Here is a 27,387-nt window from a genome sequence, read left to right on the forward strand (position 1 = left end):
TTATGCCAAGCAGACCCAGACACAGCCCACACTGCTTTATGGGCAGTCGGATATTATAAACTAGACATGTGCAATTCTTTTAGTTCCGATTTAGTTTAACGAATTTTGACAAATTGTTTCATTCCAAAATTTCTGGATTTCCGAATTTTTCAATTCCCGTATTTTCAGATTTTCGAAATTTTGAATTTTCGGAATTTTAGTAAATTCGGAATTTCAAAATTTTTTAATTCGAAAATGGAAATTGGAAAATTCCAATTTCAGAAATTCCAAATTCGGAAATGTGAAAAAGCGAAATTCAAAAATTATAAATAAGGAAATTCTTAGAGTTAGGTTGTTAGGGGGTTAGGGTTAGGTGTGAAAAATACAGTACAGCGCTTAAAATATTTAGTGAAATAGGTACATTGGATTAATCCTATATATAACAATGATAAAAAGAAAATCATCTCACAGTGGCAGTTCATAAAAACAATTCATGTGAAGAAACCAGTGAAAGTGACACAAAAAAATATGTGAAGAAAAAAGTCCCACTAAATTAAATAAAAAAAGGGACATGAAAAAAATCAATGTTTGCAGAATGAATCAGTCCTCAGGGGTTAAATCCAAATAAACACCCAAAGAAAGAAATTGCAGAACGGAAAAAAACTTCATCCACCAGAAAGACATCCTGTCAAAGTGACCACCATTACAGTGATCTCAACAAGCCTGGGGATTTTAGGTCTCCCTCCGGACCCTGTGGGATATGTGAAGTGGTATCTGTTGTCTCGAACGATCAGACAAAAGAAAAAAAGACCATAGCATAAGACCATAAAAATTTGAATTTATTAGGCCAAGTAGCTATGCACTTACGAGATCGTAGAAAGTTGAATGCGATAAAAAATACAATGGAGGCACGGCGGCTTCTCCCATCTCTCCTGTTGGTGTGGGCTCCGGGCTTCCTCGTCTAAAAGCGTAATGACGTTGAGTCTGCAAGCCATGCCAATTTGGGATCATTTGGGATTTTTTGGGGTTAGGGTTAGGTGTTAGGGTTAGAGGGTTAAGGTTTAGGGTTAGAGTTAGGGTTGGGGGTTAGTAGTTAGGGCTAGGGGTAGGAGTTGGGGTTAGGGTTAGCAGTTAGGGCTAGGCTTAGCGGCTAGGGTTAGTTAGGGTAAGAGGGTTAGGGTTATGGGTAGGGTTGGGGTTAATGCTAGGGTTAAGGTTGGGATTAAGGCTAGCAGTTAGGGGTTAGGGTTATGGTTAACCCTCTTCAGGGTTAGAGTTAGGGTTAACCCTTTTTAGGGTTAGGATGTTAGGGTTAGGTTTCGGGTTGGGGCTAGCAGTTAGGGGTCCCCTTGAAGAATAAGGCTAGGACTCAGGAATTGGAATAGGGACCTCCCCCAGAGGTCAAATGTCAGAATGCAGGTTCCCAGAGGAAATTCGGAATTTCAGTAATTTGAAAATTGAAAATTTTGAAGATTCGAAAATGCAAAATTCAAAATGCAAAATGCAAAATTCAGAAATTCAAAATTTGGAAATTTTAAAAATCGAAATTCGAAAATTCAAAATTAGGAAATTCTTAGAGTTAGGGTTTTAGGTTTAGGGTTATAGGGTTAGTGGTTGGGGCTACGGCTAGGGTTAGGAGTTGGGGTTAGGGGTAGTGTTAGGGCTTAGGGTTAGCAGTTAGGGTTATGACTAGGGTTTAGAGTTAGGGCTAGGGATAGCAGTTAGGGTTAGGGTGTTAGGTTTAATGTGTTAGGTTTAGGGTTAGAGGGTTGAGATTAGGAGTTAGGGTTAGGTTTAGGGGGTTGGGATTAGGAGTTAGGGTTGGGGGTTAGGGCTAGTGTTAGGGGTCAGGGTCATGGTCTCCCCTTGAAGAATAAAGCAAGGACTTAGGAATTGGAATAGGGACCTCACCCAGAGGTCAAATGTCAGAATGCAAGTTCCCAGAGGTCAGTGGCCACAAGGCATGGCTGACCCACCCCACCAAAGTTTACCACCTAACCGAACTAAGTCGGGGAATGAACAAGTCAAAATACCGAAATTTTAAAATTAGGAAATTCTAAATTCTATATTTTGGAAATTTGGATATCAGGTATTGAAATGTCCTTTCATATTTGGCTGCGAGTGAACTAAACAAATACAAATTCTTCCGAAGTTACGATTTATCCAAAATAATGAATGGAACGCAACGATCTAATAATAATAAATAATAATAATAATATTGAAAAAAATGTATTATTATTATTATTATTATTATTAATAATTTGTTCCATTCCATTGGTTTAGATGTTCCATTTCTTATTTAAGAGAATTCGTAACTTCAGATAAATTTGTAGTGGTTATATTCACCAACAGCCAAATTTGAAAGTAAAATTCTGATACCTGTAATTTAATAGTTATTATTAGTTAGTTATTATTTCGAATTTTACTGATTTTCTTAAAATTCAAAATTCGAAAATGGTAAATTTGGAAAATTGGATTTTCGAATTTCTTGAATTTCCGAATTTTTTGAATTTCCGGATTGTGAATTTTTGAATTTCCAGAATTTCCGAGTTTACAAAAAAACTAATGAAACGAAAACAACAAATTTTTCGGCCGTGCACGTCTATTATAAATATACCGCCTGTCTGTTTTTTCCTGAATGGCATCGGTCCTGATTAGCCCAGACAGAGGGTAAAGGATCCCCCTTCAGTTTGCTTTTGTTGGATCGGATTGGAGGTAGGCAGATAAAAAAGGACACTTATATCCGCTGCTCCATAGAGGAGAATGGTCCAATCAGGTCTGCCTGAAAAACTGACAGGTGGTCCCAATTGGACCCTTCATGTGAAAGTGTCTAAAGTGCAATGTGATAGATGTCAAGAATAATGTAGAGATTATATATATATATATATATATTGTAAGGGGTTAGCTCGGTAGCAGGGTGTGTGACCCCCTGGATGGGTTCACTACACACTGAATTTATACAGACAGGCAGTCGAAGACGGTTGAAAACAAAGATTTTGGTTTATTCTTCCATCCTGCTGGAAACAAGTGCAAGCATCCAAACAGCATAAACAAAATCAAACATAAAATAAACCCTGGCCACTTGGGGCATCTATCTTCACCACACAGGAACCTATCTATGGAGTCTGGTACAGCCTAGTGCTGGGCAGACACTGCTGGTCATACAGCAGAAAAACAATAGTTTTTTGATTTTTATCACACAGAAAAATCAATTTCCTCCTCACCTCCTCAGAAGACTTTCAGCTACTGCTCTCTTTCACTCAGAAAGCCTCAGGATCCAGCAATTCAGTGGTAATCCTCTGGATTACTTATAGAGGCCTTAATTGCCTCATTCTGAACAGCTGAAGTCTACGCCCTCAAACCTTTCCTGGCTACATTTGCAGCCGACGCCTAATAACAATTGGTGTATTGTCTAAACAAGGCAGAAATGTATGTCCCGTCTGTGACAACACCCACAGATTTACCTGACTTCCTGTCACAATATATATAAAAATAAAACAGACATACATCTAGGGAAATGGCCTCATGAGATGATTCCCAAGCCCAAATGCTTAATCAGCAATGAACACAAATGGGAGTCCTTCCACGTTGTCTTCATCAGGTGGCAATGCCAGGCCACCCCTCTGGAGACGTCAGGAGAACTCGGTCTGGGCGAAGACTCCACCATCAAACATCCGGCCATTCTTCCCCACGTCCACATATAAAAAATCATATGTTGCCGATAGGGGTGCAACGGATCGTCACCGATCCGTGATCCGAACGGGTCACCCCGTTCGGATCGGCACACCCCGCGATCCGCGGAGCGCTCCGGAGCCTCGGCCGTAGGAAAGTCCCCGGCTTCGGCCTAGCTCCGGAGCGGCGGCCATCTTGCTCCACCCCCGTGTGCTTGTCAGAGCCCAGAGCACAGCGTGACACGCCTCCCCGCCTCAGCGCGCAAATGGTGCGGACTACAGCTCAGGATCATCCACCGGCAGCTACATGAAAGGTGGGGCTGAGAGGATCATTGAGGCGGGCGGTGTATATAGTTACAGAGATGTGAGCAATCTGCTATGGGCAATGGTGACCTTCCCCAGTGTGCTGCGAGTGTCTCTCTACTGAGAATAAGCCTGAGAGAGGGGACACTGCGATCACCCGCCAACCAAGGAGCTCAGAGTGACGGGGGGGGGGAGGCAGATCACCTGGAACTGTGTGTCCATCAACCCTGACATCCTGGAGCATCCCTGCAGAGGAGATCAATGTGTCATCTGTACGAGCATATACCCAACCCCCCCCCCCCTTTCTATACAAGAAACCGTATTTGTAAATCCGACGGACTGTTTAAATGTTAAATTTAATGTGAAAATCAGAGGTGTTCTGTCACATTAGCAATAAACAGTCCGTCGGATTTCCAAACACTGTATTTAAGCATGTAAGCTCCGTTTTGTGTTGAGAATAACTGTGAAATCTAAAACTCTGGTGGGTGTAACAAGATTTGTGTTTTTTTTGTTTTTTTTGCTGATCCGAAAATGATCCGATCCGTGACTCCTGATCCGAGGATCGATCCGATCCGTGAGTTTTTTGATCCGTTGCACCCCTAGTTGCCGACACTACCGCCATTATCACTATACTATGGAAACCTTGTAGTTATAGTAGTAAGACCCACGAATGGGGTGGTGGGATAATGCAGACGTGCTTCCTGTCTATTGCCCTTCTGCAGTTGGGAAAGTCCCAGCGCTGGGAAAACTGGGAGGCCATGGTCTGCCATTCCTTTGGTGTAGAAGGAAACTGGAGTCAAACAAAAAAAATCTATTACTTTTTCACATAACATTGCAAGCAGATTATACAAAAACATTCTTGGCCAACATCAGTATAACATTTATTTAAAGGAGTATTTAAAGCCAAAATTATAAGGCACAATTATCAGATTCCTCACCCCCTCTGATACCCCATTGTAAAATGTTTAAGGGGGGGGGGGTTTAGCTGAGTTTGGTACCCCAAAAAAAAGCCACTGCCACTCTGCCTGAATTTAAAAACATTTGTACACAGTTTAGGGGATGTTTAGTGAAAAGCACTAGGCTAGGTGTGTATGGGCCCAGGATAGCATGAAGGGAAATATGCATGTAGACCAAAAAAAGGAGCATTAAAAGCTTACAGCATGCATGGGGACAAAGAGGACAGTCACAGCATATTACAATCATGATATCTAGGGGATGATGAAAGAAATACAATACATTAGCAAACATTCAATACATAGAATATGATGTTAAAGGAGAAAACTTACCTTAATATAGTCCTTCTGCAGGACTTGGATGATGGCAGAACAGGTCTCTGGGACAATGATCCCCAGAGCCTGGGGGGAGATGCCCGTCGAGAACTTGAGGTCCTGCAGACTTCTCCCAGTTACCAGGTATCTCAACGTGGCAACTAGCCTCTGCTCAGCAGTGATGGCTTCCCGCGTGATGGTGTCCTGCCTCATGATATACAGCAAAGCCAACAGACGGTGAAAAACGGGGTCCGTCATCCGGAGAAAATTCCTGAAGTCATCAGGATTATTCTCCAGCAGCAATGGCATGTGACAGAATAGGTCACACTGGAGCAACCAATTCTCTGGTCAGAACGAACTAACAGAACACACTGAACAACAGCAAGGCCTATGAAGAATGACCTGAAAATCATAAACGAGTGGACAAGAACGCACTGAAAAAACAGATACGCAGTGACTACACGCCCTGAAAGACAGATACAAACCCACAAGCACCTACTGAACAGCAGAAAACGATCTGAAAAGCGCGAATCATCTCTCACCAAACTTTACGAGGATCAGCAAAAGCAGCCCAAAGGGTGGCGCTGTTGGAATGGAACTTCCCCTTTATAGTGCCGTCGTATATGTTGTACGTCGCCGCGCTTTGGACGGGTGGACTTTTGTCTGAGCGTGTGAATGCAAGGCAGGCTGAGAGGAATTCTGTCGGGAAAACCGTTGGTTTATTATACGATGGAAAAAACGGTCGTGTGTACTAGGCATTTGCATTTACGGGGTTCCCTGTGGTTGGCACCAGAAAAGCTACTATACCTGCAGTGTTGTTTTTTGAGTGAAGTGGTTGTAAATATCCAGCAGATGACAAGTGCATGTGACCTCATAAGTTTTTAAGGAGTACATTTTTTGGTACGCAAATAGTATGTGCTTTGTCTTGGTGATGGTACACTGAAGTCTAAGCAAATAGGGCCAGATCCACAACCAGCGGGCGCAACTTAAATGTTCCGATTTAAGTTACACCGCCGCAAAATTTCTAACTAAGTGCCCGATCCACAAAGCACTTACCTAGAAATTTGCAGCGGTGTAACTTAAATCTGTCCGGCGCAAGGCGTGCCCAATCTAATGGGGCGAGTCCCATTTAAATTAGGCGCGCTCCCGCGCCGGACGTACTGCGCATGCTCCCGACACTATTTTCCCGACGTGCTTTGCGTTACGTTGCGCCAAGTTTTGTGAATCGCGACGGGTAAAAAAGAGATGCGGCGGGAAAAAAAAAATATTTAAAAAAAAAATTGACAGCGACGCGGGAAAGAAGGGTATACTTTTACGTGGTGTACCAAGTTTACACTTTGTAAAAGCAGCCCTAATTTTGCGACGGAAAACTAACACTTACGGAGAAATAACGAAGGGAAAAAGCTTTGTGGATCTCCGTAAGTGCTAATTTGCATACCCGACGCTGGATTTCGACGAGAAATGCCCCCAGCGGCGGCCGCGGTACTGCATCCTAAGATCCGACAGTGTAAGTCCATTACACATGTCGGATCTTAGGGATATCTATGCGTAACTGATTCTATGAATCAGCCGCAAAGATAGAAACAGGGATACGATGGCGTATCAGCAGATACGCCTGCGTATCCCTTTTGTGGATCTGGCCCATAGTTTGTAGTGGATCAAAAGTTTATCACAGCAGTTTTGTTGATTTTTTTTTGTGGGACATGTATGTTTTATGCTGACTCTTGTACTAGCACTTTGGAATGTACATTAATTAATTCATTATTTTTGATATCTATGAAACTATAGAATTTTATTGTGGTACACACTTATATGAAGGATGTTCTTTTCCTTTTCTTTCTTTATTTCCCTAGTGACAGCCTGCCAGAAAAGCTAGGATCTGTGAGAGCAGCTATGTATTATACATTACTGCCCTTATACTGTATCCTTCTGCCCCTCGTACTGTGTCCACTTACCCTCCCCCTGTACTGTGCCCTCCTGCCCCCTTTACTGTGTCCACTTACCCTCCCCCTGTACTGTACCATCCTACCCCCTCCTGCTCCCCCCTGTACTGTACCCTCCTGCCCCCTGTCTTGTGTCCACTTACCCTCCCCCTGTCCTGTGCCCTTCTGCACCCTGTACTGTGTTCACTTACCCCCCCCTGTACCCTCCTTATACAGTTATTTTTTATCGCTTTAATTATATTTCCTATTACGGGCGTGAGTGGGGCTTCATGTCCAAGTTTTGCGGTCGGCAGCTGGTTAAATACCCCTCACTCATAGTTTGTGCAGCCCATTTTGAAGCACATTGGTTTAGAAAAACAACTTGCGTTCATGTTTTTCAGTTGATACCCACACTAAAAACCTGGTTAAATAAGGAAAATATTTTTTTTCCCCCTCAGAAGTCATGGTCATGTAAGTAATGATACCAAAGAGAAAAGCCTGATGTAAAATGTTTATTTATCTGAGCAACAACATAAAAAAAAAAAAAACACACAATTTGTCCAGTGAAGCACCTTTGTACTCTTTCATTCGTCTGCCCTTCTAATACAAAGTACTGGGCTATTAGTCCCTTAGCAACTAAAATGTTACAAATGTTCCAGAGACATACAAAATGATAATTGAGTCTTAAGAGGTGCTTTTCTGAAACCCCAAATCATGTTCTAGTATTTCATGTGAAACTGCAATTAACAGAGCTAGCAGAAAAGGACACAGTGAATGCTAATAGAAAAAGATAAAAAAAATGGAAAAATGTATTTTTAACTTAGATTCTCCTGTATGCATGCGGTTTATAAATAAGGTCAAATATTTTGTGACCTGAGGTCATTGATGCCAACGCCAAATTTAAAAGAATAAATAAGCATCAGTCAGCTTGACAAAAACTCTTGTAATATAGATACCTTTTTGTTTGATACACTGTTTTAAAGGGGTTGTAAAGGTTTGTTTTTTATTTTCTAAATACCGTATTTGCCGGCGTATAAGACGACTGGGCGTATAAGACTACCCCCTAATTTTCCAGCTAAAATGTTGGTTTTGGGATATACTCGCCATATAAGACGACCCCCTTCCTACTAGTCTGGAAGCTGAGGGGTAGCCAGAACAACCGCTGACAGAAACAGGCTTTTTTCAAATCTCACTGTGCCATTACATTACATGCCGCACTGTGCCACTACATTACATGCCTCACTGTGCCATTACATTACATTACATGCCTCACTGTGCCATTACATTACATGCCTCACTGTGCCATTACATGCCTCGCTGTGCCATTACATGCCTCGCTGTGCCATTACATGCCTCACTGCGCCATTATACACGCCTCACTGTGCCATTATATATGCCTCACTGTGCCATTGCCTGCCTCGACGATCTCCCTACCTTCTCCTGTTCGCAGTTTGTCAGGCTGCGGGCGTCCATTATTCAAAAGCCGCACCTCCTCCTCAGGCTGTTCCGTGAAAGGCGGAACACTAATTTTCCAAGCAGAGTCTCTGTTCAGTGTTCCGCCTATCACTGATGTCCTCTCGTCCGAGGATGAGAAGCCATCCGTGATAGGCAGAACACTGAACAGAGGCTCTGCTGGAAAATTAGTGTTCCGCCTATCACGGAACAGGCTGAGGAGGCGCGGCTTTTGAATAATGGATGCCCGCAGTCCAACAGACAGGTACCAGCATATAAGACGAACGCTGAGTTTTGAGGCATTTTTTTTCATGCAAAAGGTCGTCTTATACGCCAGAAAATACGGTAGGTTTCTTTAACCACTTCATTACTGGGCACTTAAACCCCCTTCGTGCCCAGACCAATTTTCAGCTTTCAGCGCTGACGCATTTTGAATGACAATTGCGCGGTTATACAACACTGTACCCAAATTATATTTTTATCATTTTTTCCCACAAATAGAGCTTTCTTTTGGTGGTATTTGATCATCTCTGCGATTTTTATTTTTTGCGCTATAAACAAAAAAAGACAGAAAATTTTGAAAAAAAACATATATTACATAATAACATAATATTTTTTACTTTTTGTTATAATAATATCCCAATTTTTTTTTTTTATATATATTTTTTTCCTCGGTTTAGTTTGATACGTATTCTTCTACATATTTTTGTTAAAAAAAATCGCAATAAGCGTATATTGATTGGTTTGCGCAAAAGTTATAGCGCCTACAAAATAGGGGATAGATTTATGATTTTTTTTTTTACTTAGTAATGGCGCGATCTGCAATTTTTTTTGTCAGGCTTGCGATATCGGACACTTTTGACACAATTTTGGGACCATTCACATTTATACAGCGATCAGCGCTATAAAAATGCACTAATTACTGTATAAATGTGACTGGCAGGGAAGGGGTTAACACTAGGGGGTGAGGAAGGGGTTAAATGTATTCCCTGGGTGTGTTCTAACTGTGTGTGGAGGGGGACGTGACTGATGCTGTGTCCCTATGTACAAGGGACACAGCATCGGTCTCCTCTCTCCCTGACAGGACGTGGAGCTCTGTGTTTACACACAGAGCTCCGCGTCCCTGCTGTCACCCCCGATCGCGGGTACCTGGCGGACATCGCGGCCGCCAGGCACGCGCATCGGCATCTCAGCGATGCGCCGGGCACAGTGTTTCCCTGCTGCGCGCCCCCAGTGGCGTGCGCAGGGAATGCACATAAGGACGTCCAGGGACGTCCACCCGGCAGTTGAGAGCCGCGCTGTGGACGTCTTTCGTCTATAGCGCGGCTCTGTAGTGGTTAAGCTAGTGCATTATTGGTTCACTTACCTTTTCCTTCGATTTCCCTTCTAAATGTTTTTTTTCTTTGTCTGAATTTCTCACTTCCTGTTCCTCCTCAGTAAGCTTTCCCCCAACATCTAAACCGTTCTGCCTGGGGGTTAGTCAGCGTGCTCGCCCCCCTCCCTTGGAACTACATCCCTGCAGGGAGACGGCTCAGATGATGGGGGCAAGCTTACTGAGTAGGAACAGGAAGCGAGAAATTCCGACAAAGAAAAAAAAACATTTAGAAGGGAAATCAAAGGAAAAAGTAAGTGAAACAACAATGCACTAGCTTAAAGCGGGGGTTCACGCTATCGACGGGAAAAATTTTTTTTTTTTCTTTTACCTTAAAATCAGGCATTGTAGCGCGAGCTACAGTATGCCTGTCCCGTTTTTTTTAGCCTCATACTCACCTTGTAGTCGTCCATCGAAGATACCGGGGAATGGGCGTGCCTATGGAGACGGAGGATGATTGACGGCCGGCTCTGGCGCGTCACGCTTCTCCGGAAATAGCCGAAATAGGCTTGGTCTTCACGACGCGTGCGCATAGCCTGTGCGCAGGCGCCGTGAAGAGCCGAGACCTACTCCGGCTGTCTTCGGGGAGAGTGACGTGCCAGGGCCGGCCGTCAATCATCCTCCCTCTCCATCGGCACGCCCATTCCCCGCGGGAGCCGAAATCTACGATGGACGACTACAAGGTGAGTACGGGGTTAAAAAAATCGGGACAGGCATACTGTAGCTCGCGCTACAATGCCTGTCTCGATGGTAAAATGTGTCGGGGGGGGGTGAACTACCGCTTTAAAGGAACCCATTTAGAAAATAAAAAACAAAAATTTACAACACCTTCAATAAAAACCGGACTTTTTCATTTTTTTGCTGACAAAACACCCGCACAAGTATTTTTTTTTCTTCTTCTTTTTTTTAAACTGTAACACATTGACACCTTCAAACTGAACTACCATGTGTAAGCTAAAGGATTATTTTGATGCCTTCAGACTGCATATGAATTATGTTATAACTGGTATAAAGATCACATCAACCTGAACCATTCTGACTGATGTCCCATACTTAGTGGGAATCAGAGGCAGTTGGGAATTAGAGCCAACAGCCATACAAAGCATTGGCTGGTAGATCTCCAAGGAAGGATGTTTATTAGTGCAGCATGGGGCCTTGTGCTAAGGAATGGTAATATACAGACAGTGGATGAGAGGGGGTTATGAAGATATTGTAATGAAGCCTGATGCTTTTTGATACAGATTTTTTAAATGTATTAATACAGTGCAACATTTCACTAAAACACACAGAAAATGTTAACAATGCACTTTAGTTTATGTCTAAAGTGTACATCAATGCTTGCAAGCACATACAAATACTGTATGTATCCAAAACCATGTACCATAAGCATGCTTTTAATACATAATCACAGATGGGACTTGACCCCAAGAGCTCTAGCACGCTGAACAGTGATGTCAACACTAACACTGTGAACATGCTTACAAGAGAGAACACAGTGATGACCACCCTTATTGTGCTATCAGTTGGATGAAGGTAAAGAGGTAACTTAGAAAAAAAGAACTTGAGTAGGTACCTGTTCTGCTGCTACAACAGTCCTGACCCGTTGAGGTATGGACTCCACTAGACCTTTGAAGGTATGCTGTGGCATCTACTACCAAGCCATCAGTAGTAGATCCTTCAAGTCCTGCAAGTTGTGAGGTGAGGCCCCCATGAATCTGCTTTTCATCCCACAGATGCTCGATTGGATTGAGATCTTGAGAATTTGAAGGTCAAGTCAACACCTCAAACTCACTGTTGTGTGCCTCAAACAATTCATGTACCATTTTTTCAGTGTGGCAGGACTCTTTATCCTGCTGAAAGAGGTCACTGCTATCAGGGAATACAGTTTCCATGAAGGAGTATACTTGGTCAGCAATAATGTTTAGGTAGCTGGTATGTGTCAAGTAATATCTACATGAATGACAGGACCCAAGGTTTCCAAAACATCACATTGTCTCTGCTGGCTTGCCTTCTTCCTATACTGCATCCTGGAGCCATCTCTTCCCCAGCTAAGCGGAGCACACACACCTGGCCTTCCACATGATGTAAAATAAAACATGATTCATCAAGACCAGACCAGTTTCCAATTCCAGTTCTGATCCAGTTCTGATGTTCACGTGCCCATTGTAGACGCTTTTAGCTCTGGACAGGGGCCAGCATGGACACCCTGATAAGTCTGCAGCTACGCAGCCCAATACATAACAGGCTTTGATGCACAGCATTAACTTTTTTTAGCAATTTGACCTGCAGTAGTCTTTCTACTGGATCAGACTACATGGGCCAGGCTTCGCTCCCTATGTACATCCATGAGCCTTGGCCAACCATGATCCTTTTGCCAGCTTTTCTTCCTTGGAGCATTTTTGGTTGGTCCTGACCACTGCAGACCGAAAAAAAAACACAAGCGTTTTGGAATTACTCTGACCCTGTCATCTAGCCATTACAATTTGGCCATTGTCAAAGTTGCTCAAATCCTCCCAGAGAGGGAGTTGCAGATAAGAACATGAGGGCAGTCTGGGCAAGAGTCACAGTAATCCCATTTAACATTATTCGCAGTGAAGTGATTACTGAATCCAAATGTGCTTTTTTCACGATAATGTCTGTTTCTCTTAGACGCATATGAGTTACTTGGCACCCTTGATGCCACTGTCCTGATAGAGAAACTACTCAGCTGATAAACTTGACCAGCAACCCCCCCCCCCCCCAATATTAAAGGGCCCGAAAACTGTGGTATATAAAAAGCTGCATTTTCAAACACACACTTATGCCACGTACACACAATCGGACATTCCGACAACAAAACCGTGGATTTTTTTCCAACAGATTGTTGACTCAAACTTGTCTTGCATACACACGGTCACAAAAATGTTGTTGAAAATTCCGAACGTCAGGAAAGCGGTCACGTACAACACTACGATGAGAAAAATCAAGTTCAATGATTCCGAGCATGCCTCAAATTGATTCAGCGCATGCGTAGGATTTTTGTGCGTCGGAATTGCATACAGACGATCGGAATTTCCGACAAGAACTTTTGTTGTTGGAAAAATTGAGAACCAGCTCTCAAACATTTGTTGTCGGAAATTCAGACAACAAATGTCCGATGGAGCCTACACACGGTCAGAATATCCGACCAAAAGCTTGGACACAATTTTATGTCAAAGTTTGACATATGAGCAGGAGTGGCCACACAGATCTGAATACATGCAAGAGTAGAGATGAGGCTTTGTGGGGAACTGTTGCACAGTTGAAGGAAGCCTGAGAAGTAAGGCAAGTATTGCACCCTATTCATCTACCCCTCGGCTTAACAAGCATTGAACCCTTATGCCTTGTACACACGATCGGTCCATCCGATGAAAACGGACTGATGGATTTTTTCATCAGTTATCCGATGAAGCTGACTGATGATCAGTCGTGCCTACACACCATCGGTTAAAAAACCGATCATGTCAGAACGCGGTCACGTAAACCACGTACGACGGCACTATAAAGGGGAAGTTCAAATCCAATGGCGCCACCCTTGGGGCTGCTTTTGCTGATTCCGTGTTACTGCGTGTTAGTAAAAGTTTGGTTAGAGCCGATTCGCGCTTTTCAGTCTCCGTACTTTGCAGATCGTTTTCTGGTGTTCAGTTTGTGCTTGTGGGTTCGTATCTGTCTTTCAGTGCTTGCAGTCAGGTCGTATCTGTTTTGCAGTGCGTTCCTGTCTGCTCAATTTCTGTTTTTCAGGTCGTTCTTTATAGGCCTTGCTGTTCCTGGGTGCGTTCTATTTTAAGTGCGTTCTGACCAGCCGACCGGTTTGAAGCCATATTGGAAGTGCGTTCTCATTCTCGAGTTCGTGCTGCGTATGGGCTGTTTGCAAGAAATACAAGACATTAGCATACATTAAAGACATAGATTGTGATGTTAAAGGAGAAAACTTACCTTAATATAGTCTTGTCACTTGTATGATGGCAGAACACGTCTCCGGGATGATGATCCCAAGCGCCTGGGGGGAGATGGCTGTTGAGAACTTGAGGTCCTGCAGGCTTCTCCCAGTCGCCAGGTACCTCAACGTGGCAATGAGCCTCTGCTCGGCCGTGATGGCTTGGCGCATCACAGTGTCCTGCCTCGTGATATAGGGGGACAGAATATCCAAAAGATGGTGACATTATGCAGTTCATAATGTTACCCGATCTGTGGCCGTGAACAGGGCGAGGAGGAGTTCATGGGCCAAGAATTGGTTGCGCCAGCATGACCAATTTTCTCATATGCCTCTGCTTAGGGAAATACAGGAGAAAAACCCTGATGATTTCAGGAACTTTCTCCATATGACGGACCCCGTTTTTCACCATCTTTTGGATATTCTGTCCCCCTATATCACGAGGCAGGACACTGTGATGCGCCAAGCCATCACGGCCGAGCAGAGGCTCATTGCCACGTTGAGGTACCTGGCGACTGGGAGAAGCCTGCAGGACCTCAAGTTCTCAACAGCCATCTCCCCCCAGGCGCTTGGGATCATCATCCCGGAGACGTGTTCTGCCATCATACAAGTGACAAGACTATATTAAGGTAAGTTTTCTCCTTTAACATCACAATCTATGTCTTTAATGTATGCTAATGTCTTGTATTTCTTGCATCATTCCCTAATTACCATGATTGTAATATGCTGTGAATGTCCCCTTGCATGCTGTAAGCTTTTATTGCTTCTTTTTTGGCCTACATGCATATTTCCCTTCACTAACCTCTCCAGCATGCTATCCTAGGCCCAAACACACCTAGCCTAGTCTTTTTCAAACTTGTTTTTAGTCTGCTCCATTGTAGATCTCCCCCCCCCCTTAAAATGTGTCCCAATGTCTTGTTTCTCATTCCATTTTGGCAGAGTGCTAGAGGGATTTTTTTTCTGGGCCCAAACTCAGCTAGAACCCTTAAAATGTTTAATGGGCCATCAGAGGGATGAGGAGTCTGATAAGTGGGCCTATTCTTTTTTGGCCTTGAAATACTCACTCAAATAAATTTTATACTGATGTTGGACAAGGATGTGTTTTTGTAATCTGATTGCAAGTACTAATTTTTTCTTTTTGTTTGACTCCACAGTTTCCTTCCACGCCACAGGAATGGCAGACTCTGGCATCCCGTTTTGCCCAGCGGTGGGACTTCCCTAACTGCGGAGGGGCAATTGATGGGAAATACGTCCACATAGTGCCGCCACCCCATTCGGGGTCATACTATTTTAACTATAAAGGTTTTCATAGTATAGTGTTGATGGCAGTGGTGTCGGCACAGTACGAGTTTCTGTATGTGGACGTGGGGAAGAAAGGCCGGATGTCTGATGGGGGAATATTCGTGCAAACGAAATTTGCCCAACGTCTCCAGACGTGATGAAGATAATGTGGAGGCACTCCCTTTTGTGTTTGTCGCGGATGAAGCTTTCGGGCTTGGACCACACCTCATGAGGCCGTTTCCCCAGAGAACCCTCACCCCGGAGAGGAGGGTTTTTAATTACCGGCTGGCCAGAGCCCGGAGGGTTGTCGAGAATGCCTTCGGGATAATGGCCAGCCGGTTCCGCCTGTTCCTGACAGCCATCCACATGGCGGAATACAAACTGAACAGTATAATATTTTGCTGCTGCATACTTCACAATTTTTTGCGCATGTATTCTGAGACCTACCTTACTAACCTTGGGCCAAACATTCAGAAAAACTGGCCTGGGCACTGGCCTGACCCCCCGAACTGCTTGAGATGCCCGAGAAAGATACGTGCAGTACTTCACGGGTAGGGGAGCCATCGCTATGCCAGAGCATATTTATTTAAAAAAATAAACACCGAATTTGATCTTTGAAAATCCAGTTTTGTCATTCTTGCTTGTGTTTCTTTTATCTGTCTCCCTGGTTCTCCTAGTGCACTTGTAGTGCCAAATGTATTTCTCTGTTTTAGTAAATAACCACAATTGTCACAGTAATCACTCACCTTTAAATGTACAAACTGGTATTGAGCATAGAAAGAAGAAGCCACACAAACATTTATTTTTTGGGGGTTTTATTTTGTGCACAACGTGTGCGATATTAAACATTTTCAGGTCGCAAACTCCCTTTTTTTGGGGGGGCTTTAATTCTGTACACAATTTTGTGCGTTTTTTTTTTTATTTTCAGGTAGAAAAATACATTATTTTTTTGGGGCATAAAAGGCTTTTTTAAAACAAGAAAATATCTAAAAACAGTGCAACTGACAAAGTTCAACCTTATTAGCAACACATGTGATGGGGTTGCTAATAAATAAGCCAAAATTCTTCAAATTTCGGCTTGTGGATTTTCCAATGCCACATTTGGCTCAAAACACAACATCGATTTTTTTTTGGGGGGGTGGGGTCAGTCTACTATTCGCCCCATCTTGTCAATGATGTTTTTATATTTTTATATTTTTGTTCAATGACATTCATCCTATTCCTCATAATGTCCGTTTCACTGCTGCATTCCATTATTTCTTGTATCAAAATGCTTGCACTAGCACTGGAGAAAGGTGAACTAGTAGTTGCTGTGACACCACCATGTTCATCCCCTAAAAAAAAAAGGGGGGGTTATTAGAAATATGCAGGCCTACATCTCTTTTAACCTGCAGCTGTGGTGACAGACACTTACCTGTTGTGCTGATAATCACCTCCCCTTCTTCCACCTCCCCTTCTTCCATACCTCCTTCTTCCACACCAACTCCTTCCACACCTCCTTCTTCCACATCTCTTTCTTCAACCTCTCCTTCTTCCACATCTACCTCCTCCACATGTTGAGGTTGGTGGTGTTTTGCATGTCTGTGCTTCCTTGCCTCCTCCGAATGGTGTCCTCCCATTCTTCTATCCCCTAATAAAATGAAACAAAAGGTATTACCAGCATTGTAGGGCAGAAATAGAAAACATTGCTTGGAAGTGGGGTACAATTATCTGTTTGGGATCATTCCTAAAATCATCACCTTTTTTTCTGAGTTTCCCCAAGCTGGAATACTGATGCTTTTTGTCAAAGTGACACACATGGAGGTACCCCAAAGTATCCTTTGTGTGAGACCCTAATAAAAAGGTTCTTTTTGGGGGAGACACAGGTGCTTGAGTCCAGATGTGTAACCAGCTGCTTATTATCCTCTCCTTTACACTGTGAATGAATCTGGTTTGCATTTCACATTCTAATAAGTTCGAACAAACACATCATCTTGACAACAATGTTTATAAACTTTGGTTTACGCCAAATAGGCATGACCACGTGTGGTTTTCCTGAATCTGCGGAAAACATCGGATTTTGGAGGAATGATGTTTACTACGAACGTAAAAATACTACAGTTTGGCCACTAACCTGAAAGTTGCCATGTTCTAAAATACAACTAGGCCAAACAAGCACATGAATAAAAACATGCAAATATATAATAAAGAAAATTGCCACAAACACATGAAAAATACGTACTTTTGTCAATAATTTTCTTGATCTTCCTATACTGCTCTGGCTCCCGCAATTTCAGGTCAGACCACATTTTACAGAGCTGCTCCTTGGACCTCCTGACCCCAAATTTATCATAAAGACTCCTCGCCACTTTGTCCATTATTTGGGCCTTCCTCCGATTAGGGGTGTGGTATGGGCCATGATCGTCATCGTAATCTTTCCTCCGCAGTATGTCCACCGTCTCCACCATCTCTTCAAGTAATATATTCGTGGCTTTGTATCGTCTGGGCCTGGATCGGGATGTTCCCACCTCCGGGCTTTCCTCGTCGGTACAGGGTATACCACGCACATGTGACACCGCCATATTGTCGATTCACACTGAGAAGGGGTGTGGAATAGAGGAAAAGGTCCGTCATGGGCGGGCGAAGAGGGCGGCATTTCACGCATGCGCTGGATATATAAAGGAGAACGACGTGACTACGTTGGTTACGCGGAGTAAGGACGAGCGCAAGTGACGACCGACTGAAACGAAGGTAAAAAATTAAATGGGGCCAGCAGAGGCCTATATATACTTGAGTCATGATATTAGGGCAGGGATGGGGGGTTTAAGTTGATTGGACCCTTTACCAATTTAATCTTGGGGCCCCCTCATGCAATTTTACTCTCCATCTGCTCTGAGACATCTACAATATATATATGCAAGACTCCAAAACAGATTATTTTACTGTGTATCAGATCAGGCAATGATTGTGATTGTTGGACAGAGGTAATTAAGCAGTGTATCATCTCATCAATGCCGAGGGGCATGATATATACACATGAATGGTGCCTTGATGAATGCTCTCATTACTTTTGCATATTAATGCGACGTATTTATTTAGATGTAAACACAGGGTCTGCAGTTAAATCATCATTACACAACAATGGGGCAGAGCTGGGCAGCATTTAGTGGCAGCAGTAGACACTGTGTTTAAAGGTCTAGATTGTGATAAGATTAGGACAATTTAAGCTGACCCAGTGTTTATATGTTTTTGGTTTTATCTTCTAGAAATTTTGAGTATGGATAAATTGCGTGAACCAGAAAATATGATGAGGTTCATCGAAAAATACAGAGAACTCAGAAACCTGTGGGAGATTAAAAACAAACATTATTATAACAACAATGTTAGAAGGGCAACAATTAAGCAATTGGCCATTTATATGCAGACATGGATCCCAGAGGCAGATTCAACCATGATAAACAACAAAATCAATAACATCAGGAATGCTTACAAGAAGCGATTTAAAGAGGTCCGTGCTTCTCGGAGGTCAGGAGCAGCAGCAGACAAAGTACAGGAGCCAAAGCTGTGGTACTACAAACACCTCCGTTTTCTGGACGATCAGATAGAGACCAGAGAATCACTTTCCAGTCTTCCTTCCACCCTTCCCTCCACCGTTCCCTCCAGCGTTCCTTCCACCCACTCCTGCAGGGGTTGCCGAGGAGCAGGCTGAGCTCGAAGAGCCAGATCTGAACATCTTCAGTCAGGTATAGTAGTTTACAACATATTTCTTGGCCTCAAATTATTGTTGGTTTAACGAGATGTTTTTGGAAACAAAATGAAAGCTTGAAAACAAAAAAAAAGTCGTGGGCAGAAATTAGTGTGACAGGGATGGATGCCAACTGCAGGGGCCAGAATTAGAGTCTATTCAATTAAAAAAACAAAAACATTCTTATTGCAACAGTCATGAGCTTTAAAATGTGTGTGATTGATGAAGCAAAAAATAAAACCATGTCCCTTTTTTATACACAGGAAGAGCTCAGCCAAGAGGAGGAGGCTCCGGAATGTGGCAGCCAGGAGGAGGAAGGGGTGAGTGGCAGCCAGGAGGAGGCTGGGCCAAGTGGCAGTCACAGGTGCCTCCCCTCCAGATGTGACAAAAAATACCAAAACACATGTCCCAGCTGGAGGAGGAGTCTCTGCAGGTCATTAGGGAGGCAGCTGCAATCATGAAAGCACCTCTTAACCCTGTAGAGGGCTACAGCTGCTACCTCGCAGACCAGCTGCAAAGAATGGAGGAGGGACAGTGGGCACTGGCAGAAGATCTTTTTGCCACTGTGATTCAGAGGGGAAAAGGGGGCCTGCTGACTGAGACCACACACCTCAATGTCCTGGCCCAGCCTTCTCCTCCTCCTCCTGCTGCCAAATTCTCACCACCAGCGCCTGCAAGGGGCCGTGGAGGGAGCCGTGGAAGGAATGCTGCAGGGAAGCGTGGAAGGAAGGCTTCAAGGAAGACCAGAAAGTGATTCCCTGGCTTCAAGCTGAACTGCCAGAAAACGGAGGTTGTTGTTGGAGTACCACAGCTTGGGGACATGTATGACATCTGCTGCTGCTCCTGATTTCTGTGATTTGGGGAGCAGATTGTGATCCCAATTAGAGGGACTCCACATGTTATTTATTTTGTTGTTTATCATGGTGAAATCTGGCTTTTGGGATCCAAAGTCTGCATATATTTGGCTGATTGCTCAATTGTTGCCCTTCATCTTAAATTTTTTGGTCCAGAATAAATGGAGATTTAATTTAAGTTAAATACTTGTCTATGTGTTTTTCTGGTGAATAGCTATAAAACATTTCAAAAATACAATGTGTAATTAACAAAGGACACAACCTCCTTGAGGGGGGGGGGGGGCCAAAAAAAAATTTCTGCAAGGTAGACAGACAGAATAGTGTAATGATTCTGTTAAAAAACGAGTAAATACCTATTAAATTCCTTCATCTATATCACCTCCGGCGTTCTAGTTTCTGTTCTCTCATTCACTTCATGGTTTGCGGCGCTCGTTCATGTAAGAACTACATTTCCCAGTATGCATTGTGGCACGCCCAGTAATTCCCACCTCCTTGAAGTCTCTAACACGTAGAGAGCGTCCTGCCACACAGATGTAGTTCCCAGGAGGGGGCGAGCACGTCACTGACCACCGCAGTAAAGCCTCCCTTCACGGTGGTGAGTAACAATCTGACAAGCAGGAAGTGAACAAAATAGAGAAGAAATAGAGAAACTTCTGAGCAAAAACGAACAATGAGGAAGTGAAAAGAGGAATGCTTGCAGGTAAAGGATGCTTATTATGAAAAAAAATGTTTTCCTTTACAACCTCTTTAATATCTAATGTTAACATTGATAGCACTTTGAAAACACTATTGAAAAATTAGCAAACAGAAAACAGTGTTTTTATACTGAGTGTGAGGCCCCGTACACACGTCAGAGGAACTCGACGTGCTTGGCACGTCGAGTTCCTTGTCGAGTTTTGGGATGAAGCCGCCGAGGAGCTCGGCGGGCCGCCTTCTCCCATAGAACAACGAGAAAATAGAGAACATGTTCTCTATTTTCTCGTCGAGTTCCTCGGCGGCTCCATCGAGCCAAAACTGTACAGACGACAGAGTTTCTCGGCAGAATCCGGGTTTTGACCGAGTTTCTCGGTGAATTCTGCCGAGAAACTCTGTCGTGTGTACGAGGCCTGAGACATTTATAGACCTGCATGTACCTGCATTTCATGTCCAATGACTGATGTTATTTGTCAGCAAAACTCCATATAAATAGGAACAAGAGAAGCAGAAATGCTGTGACTGCTATGGTTTTGTCTAGTTCCACCTGCATCATAGCCATCACATACAACATTACATCATACAGTGTATACAACATAACTAAATTGTAAAAATGAAGACAATAGTTCTCCCTCAAGTCAGACTACACAGAAGTATTTAAAAAATCTGTTCTTTGCCCATACTAGGGGAAAAAATGGGTTTCTACATAAGCAGCCCATACTTACCATTTTCCCACTCCATCATCCAAAAGTTTTGTGTGCGAGTTTTGAATTTCTGAAACTGGAAAGTTAAACAAGGCCATACAAGCTCCCTCCCCATACTGGTGTGTTACACAACAGCACTCAGGCTTAGTGATGTGTACCTCAGGAGGGGGAAGGAGGGAGTTTCACATGTGCCCCATACCTGCAAATACTGGGTATTGCTTGTTAGTGGAGTGTGGGGAAGCCAAGTATAGGAAGATTACAGTGCCACCTATGCAGTGAACCTGTTAGTTTAACCACTTCAGCTCCGGAGGATTTACCCCTCTTCATGACCTGGCCATTTTTTGCGATATGGCACTGCATTACTTTAACTGACAATTGCGCGGTAGTGCAACGCTGTACCAAAAATAAAATGTATGTTCTTTTTTTCCCCACAAATAGAGCTTTCTTTTGCTGGTACTTGCTCACCTCGTGGTTTTTATTTTTTGCGCTATAAACTGCCCACAATTTGGAAAAAAAAAAAAAATACTGTATATTTTACTTTCTGTTATAAAACACATCCAATAATTTTTGTTAAGAAAAATCCCAATAAGCCTATATTGATTGGTTTGGGCAAAAGTTATAGCGTCTACAATCTATGGCAGGGGTATTGAATTACAGTTCGCCGAGGTCCGGTCAGTAAAATTTTCTTCTAGCAGAGGTCCGAATATCATGTCGGTTCCCTGTCACGCATTTGCCAAACTACATGTTGCTGCAGCACAGTGCGGCTTGGTGTGGCGCAATTTAAAAAAAAAAAAAAAGTCAAGGACGTTTCTTGTGGGTAGTGCAGCCCATTAAAATGCGCTGATCTGCCCACGACGTGTGCACCTAATACACATGCACAGATCTTAACCCATTCTTATATCAGCGTGCTTTATCCCCAGTACACATCACAGTCCCCTCCCCTTCACATCAAGATCCCCTCTTGATGAGTGTCCTCAGCTCCCCCTTTACAGCATCCCCCTCCACTACTTCCACAGTAGTGTCCTTACACTTCCTTAACATCAACCCCCATTAACAGTACTGTCCTCTGCCTCTATTTACATCATAACCCCACATTACAGTCCTCAGTCCCCCCACGACAGTGCTTAGTCCCCCCCACGACAGTGCTTAGTCCCCCCCACGACAGTGCTTAGTCCCCCCCACGACAGTGCTTAGTCCCCCCCACATGACTGTGCTCAGTCCCCCCACATGACAGTGCTCAGTCCCCCCCACATGACAGTGCTCAGTCCCCCCCACATGACAGTGCTCAGTCCCCCCACATGACAGTCCTCAGTCCCCCCACGTGACAGTGCTCAGCTCCCCCCACGTGACAGTGCTCAGCTCCCCCTATGTGACAGTGTTCAGTCACCCCACGTGACAGTGCTTAGTCTCCCCACGTGATAGTGCTCAGTCTCCCCACATGATAGTGCTCAGTCTCCCCACATGATAGTGCTCAGCTCCCCCCACATGACAGTGCTCAGTCCCCCCCACATGACAGTGCTCAGTCCCCCCCACATGACAGTGCTCAGTCCCCCCCACATGACAGTGCTCAGTCCCCCCACATGACAGTCCTCAGTCCCCCCCACGTGACAGTGCTCAGCTCCCCGCACATGACAGTGCTCAGCTCCCCGCACATGACAGTGTTCAGTCCCCCCACATGACAGTGCTCAGTCCCCCCACACTTCAGTCCTTAGCCCCCCTCTTTGATGTTCTCAGCCCCTCCCCCCACATCACTGCAATCCTGAGGCTCGGCATCCTCCCCTCACATTCAGTTGTTGGCTCTTAACTTCACCCCCTCACTGTCCTACCTTACACAGACAGATCGGAGGGAGGGAGGGAGGCACAGCGTGTCTGGCTAGGTGCAGGAAAGGAGTTGCAGGGAGGGAGGCAGGACAGCTCTGGATGGAGGGCCGAGGTAACAAACAGGTGATTGGCTGCTAGGATGAAGGACAGTCCTAGCAGCCAATCGCCTGTTTGATAACCTCAGGCAGCTCCGTCCTCCACCCAGAATTTTTCTGCCTCCTGCTGTCGGCTCTGTGAGGATTACAGAGCGATGACAGGAGGAAGGAAAGGCTGCTACATGGCGGTACCGCGGTGGTCCGAATTGCAAAGTGCCGTGGGCCGCATTTGGCCCACGGTCCGCCATTTAGTGATGCCCGATCTATGGGATATATTTATAGAGTTTTTATTAAATTTTTTACTAGTAATGACCAAATCGGATACCTGACACTTTTTTGGGAACCAGCGACAACCAATACAGTGATCAGTGCTAAAAATATGCACTGTCCCTGTACTAATGACACTGGTAGGGAAGGGTTAACATCTTGGGCAATCAAGGGGGTAAATATGTGACCAGCAGGTTTTACTGTGTACTGTGTGTGCTGCTTTTACTAAGCAATGTGCTGTCTTTTTGTCATTTGTTTACCTACAGAGGGCTCTCTTCGGGAATGTCCGGAGCCAATTGTCGAGTGCCAGCGACCAATCAGCCGTAAACAAGCATGAGCAATGTACATATTCGAAAATCATTAATTAAGCTAGTTTTACTTACCACTGTGATGCCAAATTTGAAAAAATGTCAGTTTCCTCCGCTTCATGAAAGAGTTTTAAAAGCTCAGGATCCGAAGAAAAGTGAGCAAGTAAACGCAGTTCTATCTGAGAAAAATCTAAAAAGTGATCAGAAAAATGTTTTTACATTGAATTAATTTTTGATTCGAATTACAGAACCTGAAAAAATACAGAAGAGCTAGAACTAAGACTGCAGTTAAAAGATCTAAATATTTATAGAATCATATCAGCCAAAACATAAGTGGTAGACTGAATCATCCAATTGGTTTCTATTTCAGAAACGACTGGGAAAAAAAGTATTACCTTTTGCCACAGATCCCCACTCCATTCAAAATGTAAAAAAAAAAGTAAAAGTAAAACACTTTTAGATGGGCATTTCCAGGAAAACAGGATGTCTTGTTTCCTTACAGGGGAGGGAGTCACAATGTTATTTAGTAGAGTGCCGCGGGCTTTGTAATAAATACACATTTTCCCAACAAGTATTAGATTTCAATTTTTCTCTGAAATTATATTTAAAGAACATGGCAGGTAGGTAAAGCTGGAGGCTTAGAAGAAAAAGATTTTCCTACAAGAGTGCAGGAATAGCATTCATATGAAAATGCCAAAATCAATATAAAACATAAAGATTCCCTTTGTATGCTCTAACATATCTATAACTCAGAGTGACCATGCTCTTCTTTATATGCATTAAGCCAGAAAGTAAACCCTGGTACAGCCATATTATTTCCTGCAACAAAGTCCCCAAAAAACAAACAAATCATGGCGACACTCTGATTGAGATTAGCAATCGGTGGAATGCTTTTCCATCACTCAAGGGGGAAGATTTTACCCCTTAATGACTAGGCCATTTTTTGTGATACGGCACTGCGCCGCTTTAACTGACAATTGCACGGTCTTGCGACGCTGTACCCAAATAAAATGTATGTCCTTTTTTCCCCACAAATGGAGCTTTATTTCGCTGGTATTTGATCACCTCTGTCTTTTTTCTTTATTGCGCTATAAACAAAAAAGAGCGACAATTAAAAATATATATATATATATATATATATTTTACTTTTTGCTATAATAAATATCCAAAAATAAATCATCAGTTTAGGCCAATTTGTATTTTCACATATTTTTTGTAAAAAATAAAATCATAATAGGCATATATTGATTGGTTTGCACAAAAGTTATACTGTTTACAAAATAGGGGATAGATTTATGGTATTTTTATTATTATTATTTATTTATTTATTTATTTTTATTACTAGAAATGGCAGGGATCTTATTGGTACTGCGACATTGCGGCGGACAGATTGGACACTTGACACTTTTTTGGGACCATTGACATTTATACAGCGATCTAAAAATGCACTGATTACTGTATACATGTCACTGGCAGCGAAGGGGTTAACACTAGGGGGTGATCAAGGTGTTAAATGGGTTTCCTGGGAGGTGTTTCTAACTGTGGGGGGATAGGACTGACTGGAGGAGGAGAATCACTAGGAACATTAGATCTCTCTCCTCCTCTGTCAGAACAGGGATACGTCTGTGTACATTGACAGATCCCCGTTCTGGTTCTTTTTCCAATCGCAGGTGACCGGCAGACATCACGGCCGCCGGCCATGTGCATCGGGTCCCCCGCCATGCAGCGCGCGTGCACGTGCCTGCTATAACTCTTAAAGAAGCTGATGTACACCTAGGCTGATTTGCGGGAACGAGCCAACCTGCCGCAGTATAATGATGGCGGCTGGTCGGCAAGTGGTTAATGTAAACTTTTTTTCTTCGTTAAATCCAAATTTCAATATTGGTTTATTCTTACAGATAAATGAAATGGCAAAAAAGGGGGAAAAAATTAAATACTGTATAAATAAGTAATAGGCCAGCATTAACAAACTATTAAACACAAAAGCAACTGTTTATTATATTGCAGCTTACCTGTTCTTAGAATGTGAACCTGGCGATCTGGCCAGTAAGTCTGTGTTTTTTCAAAAGAACAAGCTCTCCCGTGAATGTAGCAGTTAGAGGGATGAGACAAACCATTTAACACTGAAAGGGGTCCTTACAATGATCAGCCTTTATTTGTGTAAAACCTTTATCCCAAAAGGAATAAAATTGGTTTGCTGTAAATGCTTATAAAGTGTCAGCTAGAGTTTGGCTTCAATTTGTTAGTGCATTTGAATTGTTATTAAACCCACAACAGTAAAATCAGCCTGTATATGCAGAATAGTATGCTTGTTATACTCACTGTGGAACTTAAGGGCTTAATCCCTCTGTATTGTGTAAAAAGGATGTTTGATCCTGTGTGGACAGATCCTCCCCCTCTTGCAGGGTCTCTCTTGGCAAGGCCAGATAAGACACAGTCAAGGTAATACTGCTGCACATGCTCAGTTTGGTCTCTATTACTGGAGAGGATATTTCCTGTTTGAGCTGAGCTTTTCAGGTCATGTGATATTGACATCACATATGTGGGTGTGTATACAGATCCTAAAGGACAGCCCAGTCCTTCCCTTCTCCTCTATGCCCAGCAACTCAAAATGAACACAGTAGGTGGGATGTCACATCTTGATTGATGGAAGAACTGGTTTCCATAACAGCATGAAGACACAGGCTGTAGTGGAAATCTCCTCCTACCTGAAAACCCAGCACCACTTAGGCAGACCCTGCACTTTGTCACGTGGCTGTGGTACACAGATTGTCCAAAAAGGTATATAGTGGCAGTATTTTAATGTAAAAAGAGGAATTATAAGATGTGGGCACTGGGTGGGCGGATGAACTATGTGTTACTGGCCAAAAATGAACCCGCCCCCACATTTAATGATTGGTAAGCTGCTGTAAACGGCGCCACTTTTCGCCGTATTGCGTTCTATGCTGGAACGCATACGGTGACCGCGTATTGACATCATCCGCCCGCGCCGTCCACGTTCCAGCGTGGAACGCGGAAGTGCTCCGTATAATCACCCTCTTTCCACATGCACCTGTCTGCTGCCTATAAATGGTTCCAGTCTACATTCAACAGCGTTCTATTATTGTCGGCCGTAGCCGGACCACGCTACAGACAAATTACAGGCACTATCCCCTTAACTTGGACGACACACCAGGCCGGATCTATGCTATGCCTAACGCAGGGCTCGACAAATCCCAGTCGCCATGGTGACTAGAAATAGCATCCTGGTGACTTGGCTTGGAAGATGTGCAAAAAAATATATATATATATATTTTTTTTTTGTGAAGTCCCCAGCTCTTCCTTGTGTGAGCTGGCACCATCTGGTGGTGGCCGTTGGTATTACAAGTTAAGCATTACAAGTTAAACAGCAATTCTAATGTCATTTTCACTATTTTCACTGCCATCTTCTTCCCTCTAATTAGAACCCCCAAACATTATATATATTTTTTATCCTAACACCCTAGAGAATAAAATGGCGATCGTTGCAATACTTTCTGTCACGCCGTAATTGCGCAGCGGTCTTACAAGCGTACTTTTTTGGGGAAAGAAATACACTTTTTTTTATTAAAAAATAAGACAACAGTAAAGTTATCCGCATTTTTTTTAATATTATGAAAGATAATGTTACGCCGAGTAAATTCATACCCAACATGTCACGCTTCAAAATTGCGTCCGCTCGTGGAATGCCGACAAACTTTTA

The 27,387-nt window shown here is 43.5% G+C and overlaps 1 protein-coding gene across 1 annotated transcript in view; it reads right to left on the minus strand.

The window, feature by feature from the left end:
* POLN (DNA polymerase nu) overlaps positions 1–27,387 on the minus strand; it is a 268,106-nt gene that overhangs the window by 130,304 nt on the left and 110,415 nt on the right. The window contains exon 15 of the mRNA XM_040335297.1: positions 23,742–23,856. Coding sequence (XP_040191231.1) covers positions 23,742–23,856 — 115 coding nt within the window. The remainder of the gene's footprint in view (positions 1–23,741; positions 23,857–27,387) is intronic.

This window comes from Rana temporaria, chromosome 1 (genome assembly GCF_905171775.1).
Source record: "Rana temporaria chromosome 1, aRanTem1.1, whole genome shotgun sequence".
NCBI classification, from domain to species: domain Eukaryota; kingdom Metazoa; phylum Chordata; class Amphibia; order Anura; family Ranidae; genus Rana; species Rana temporaria.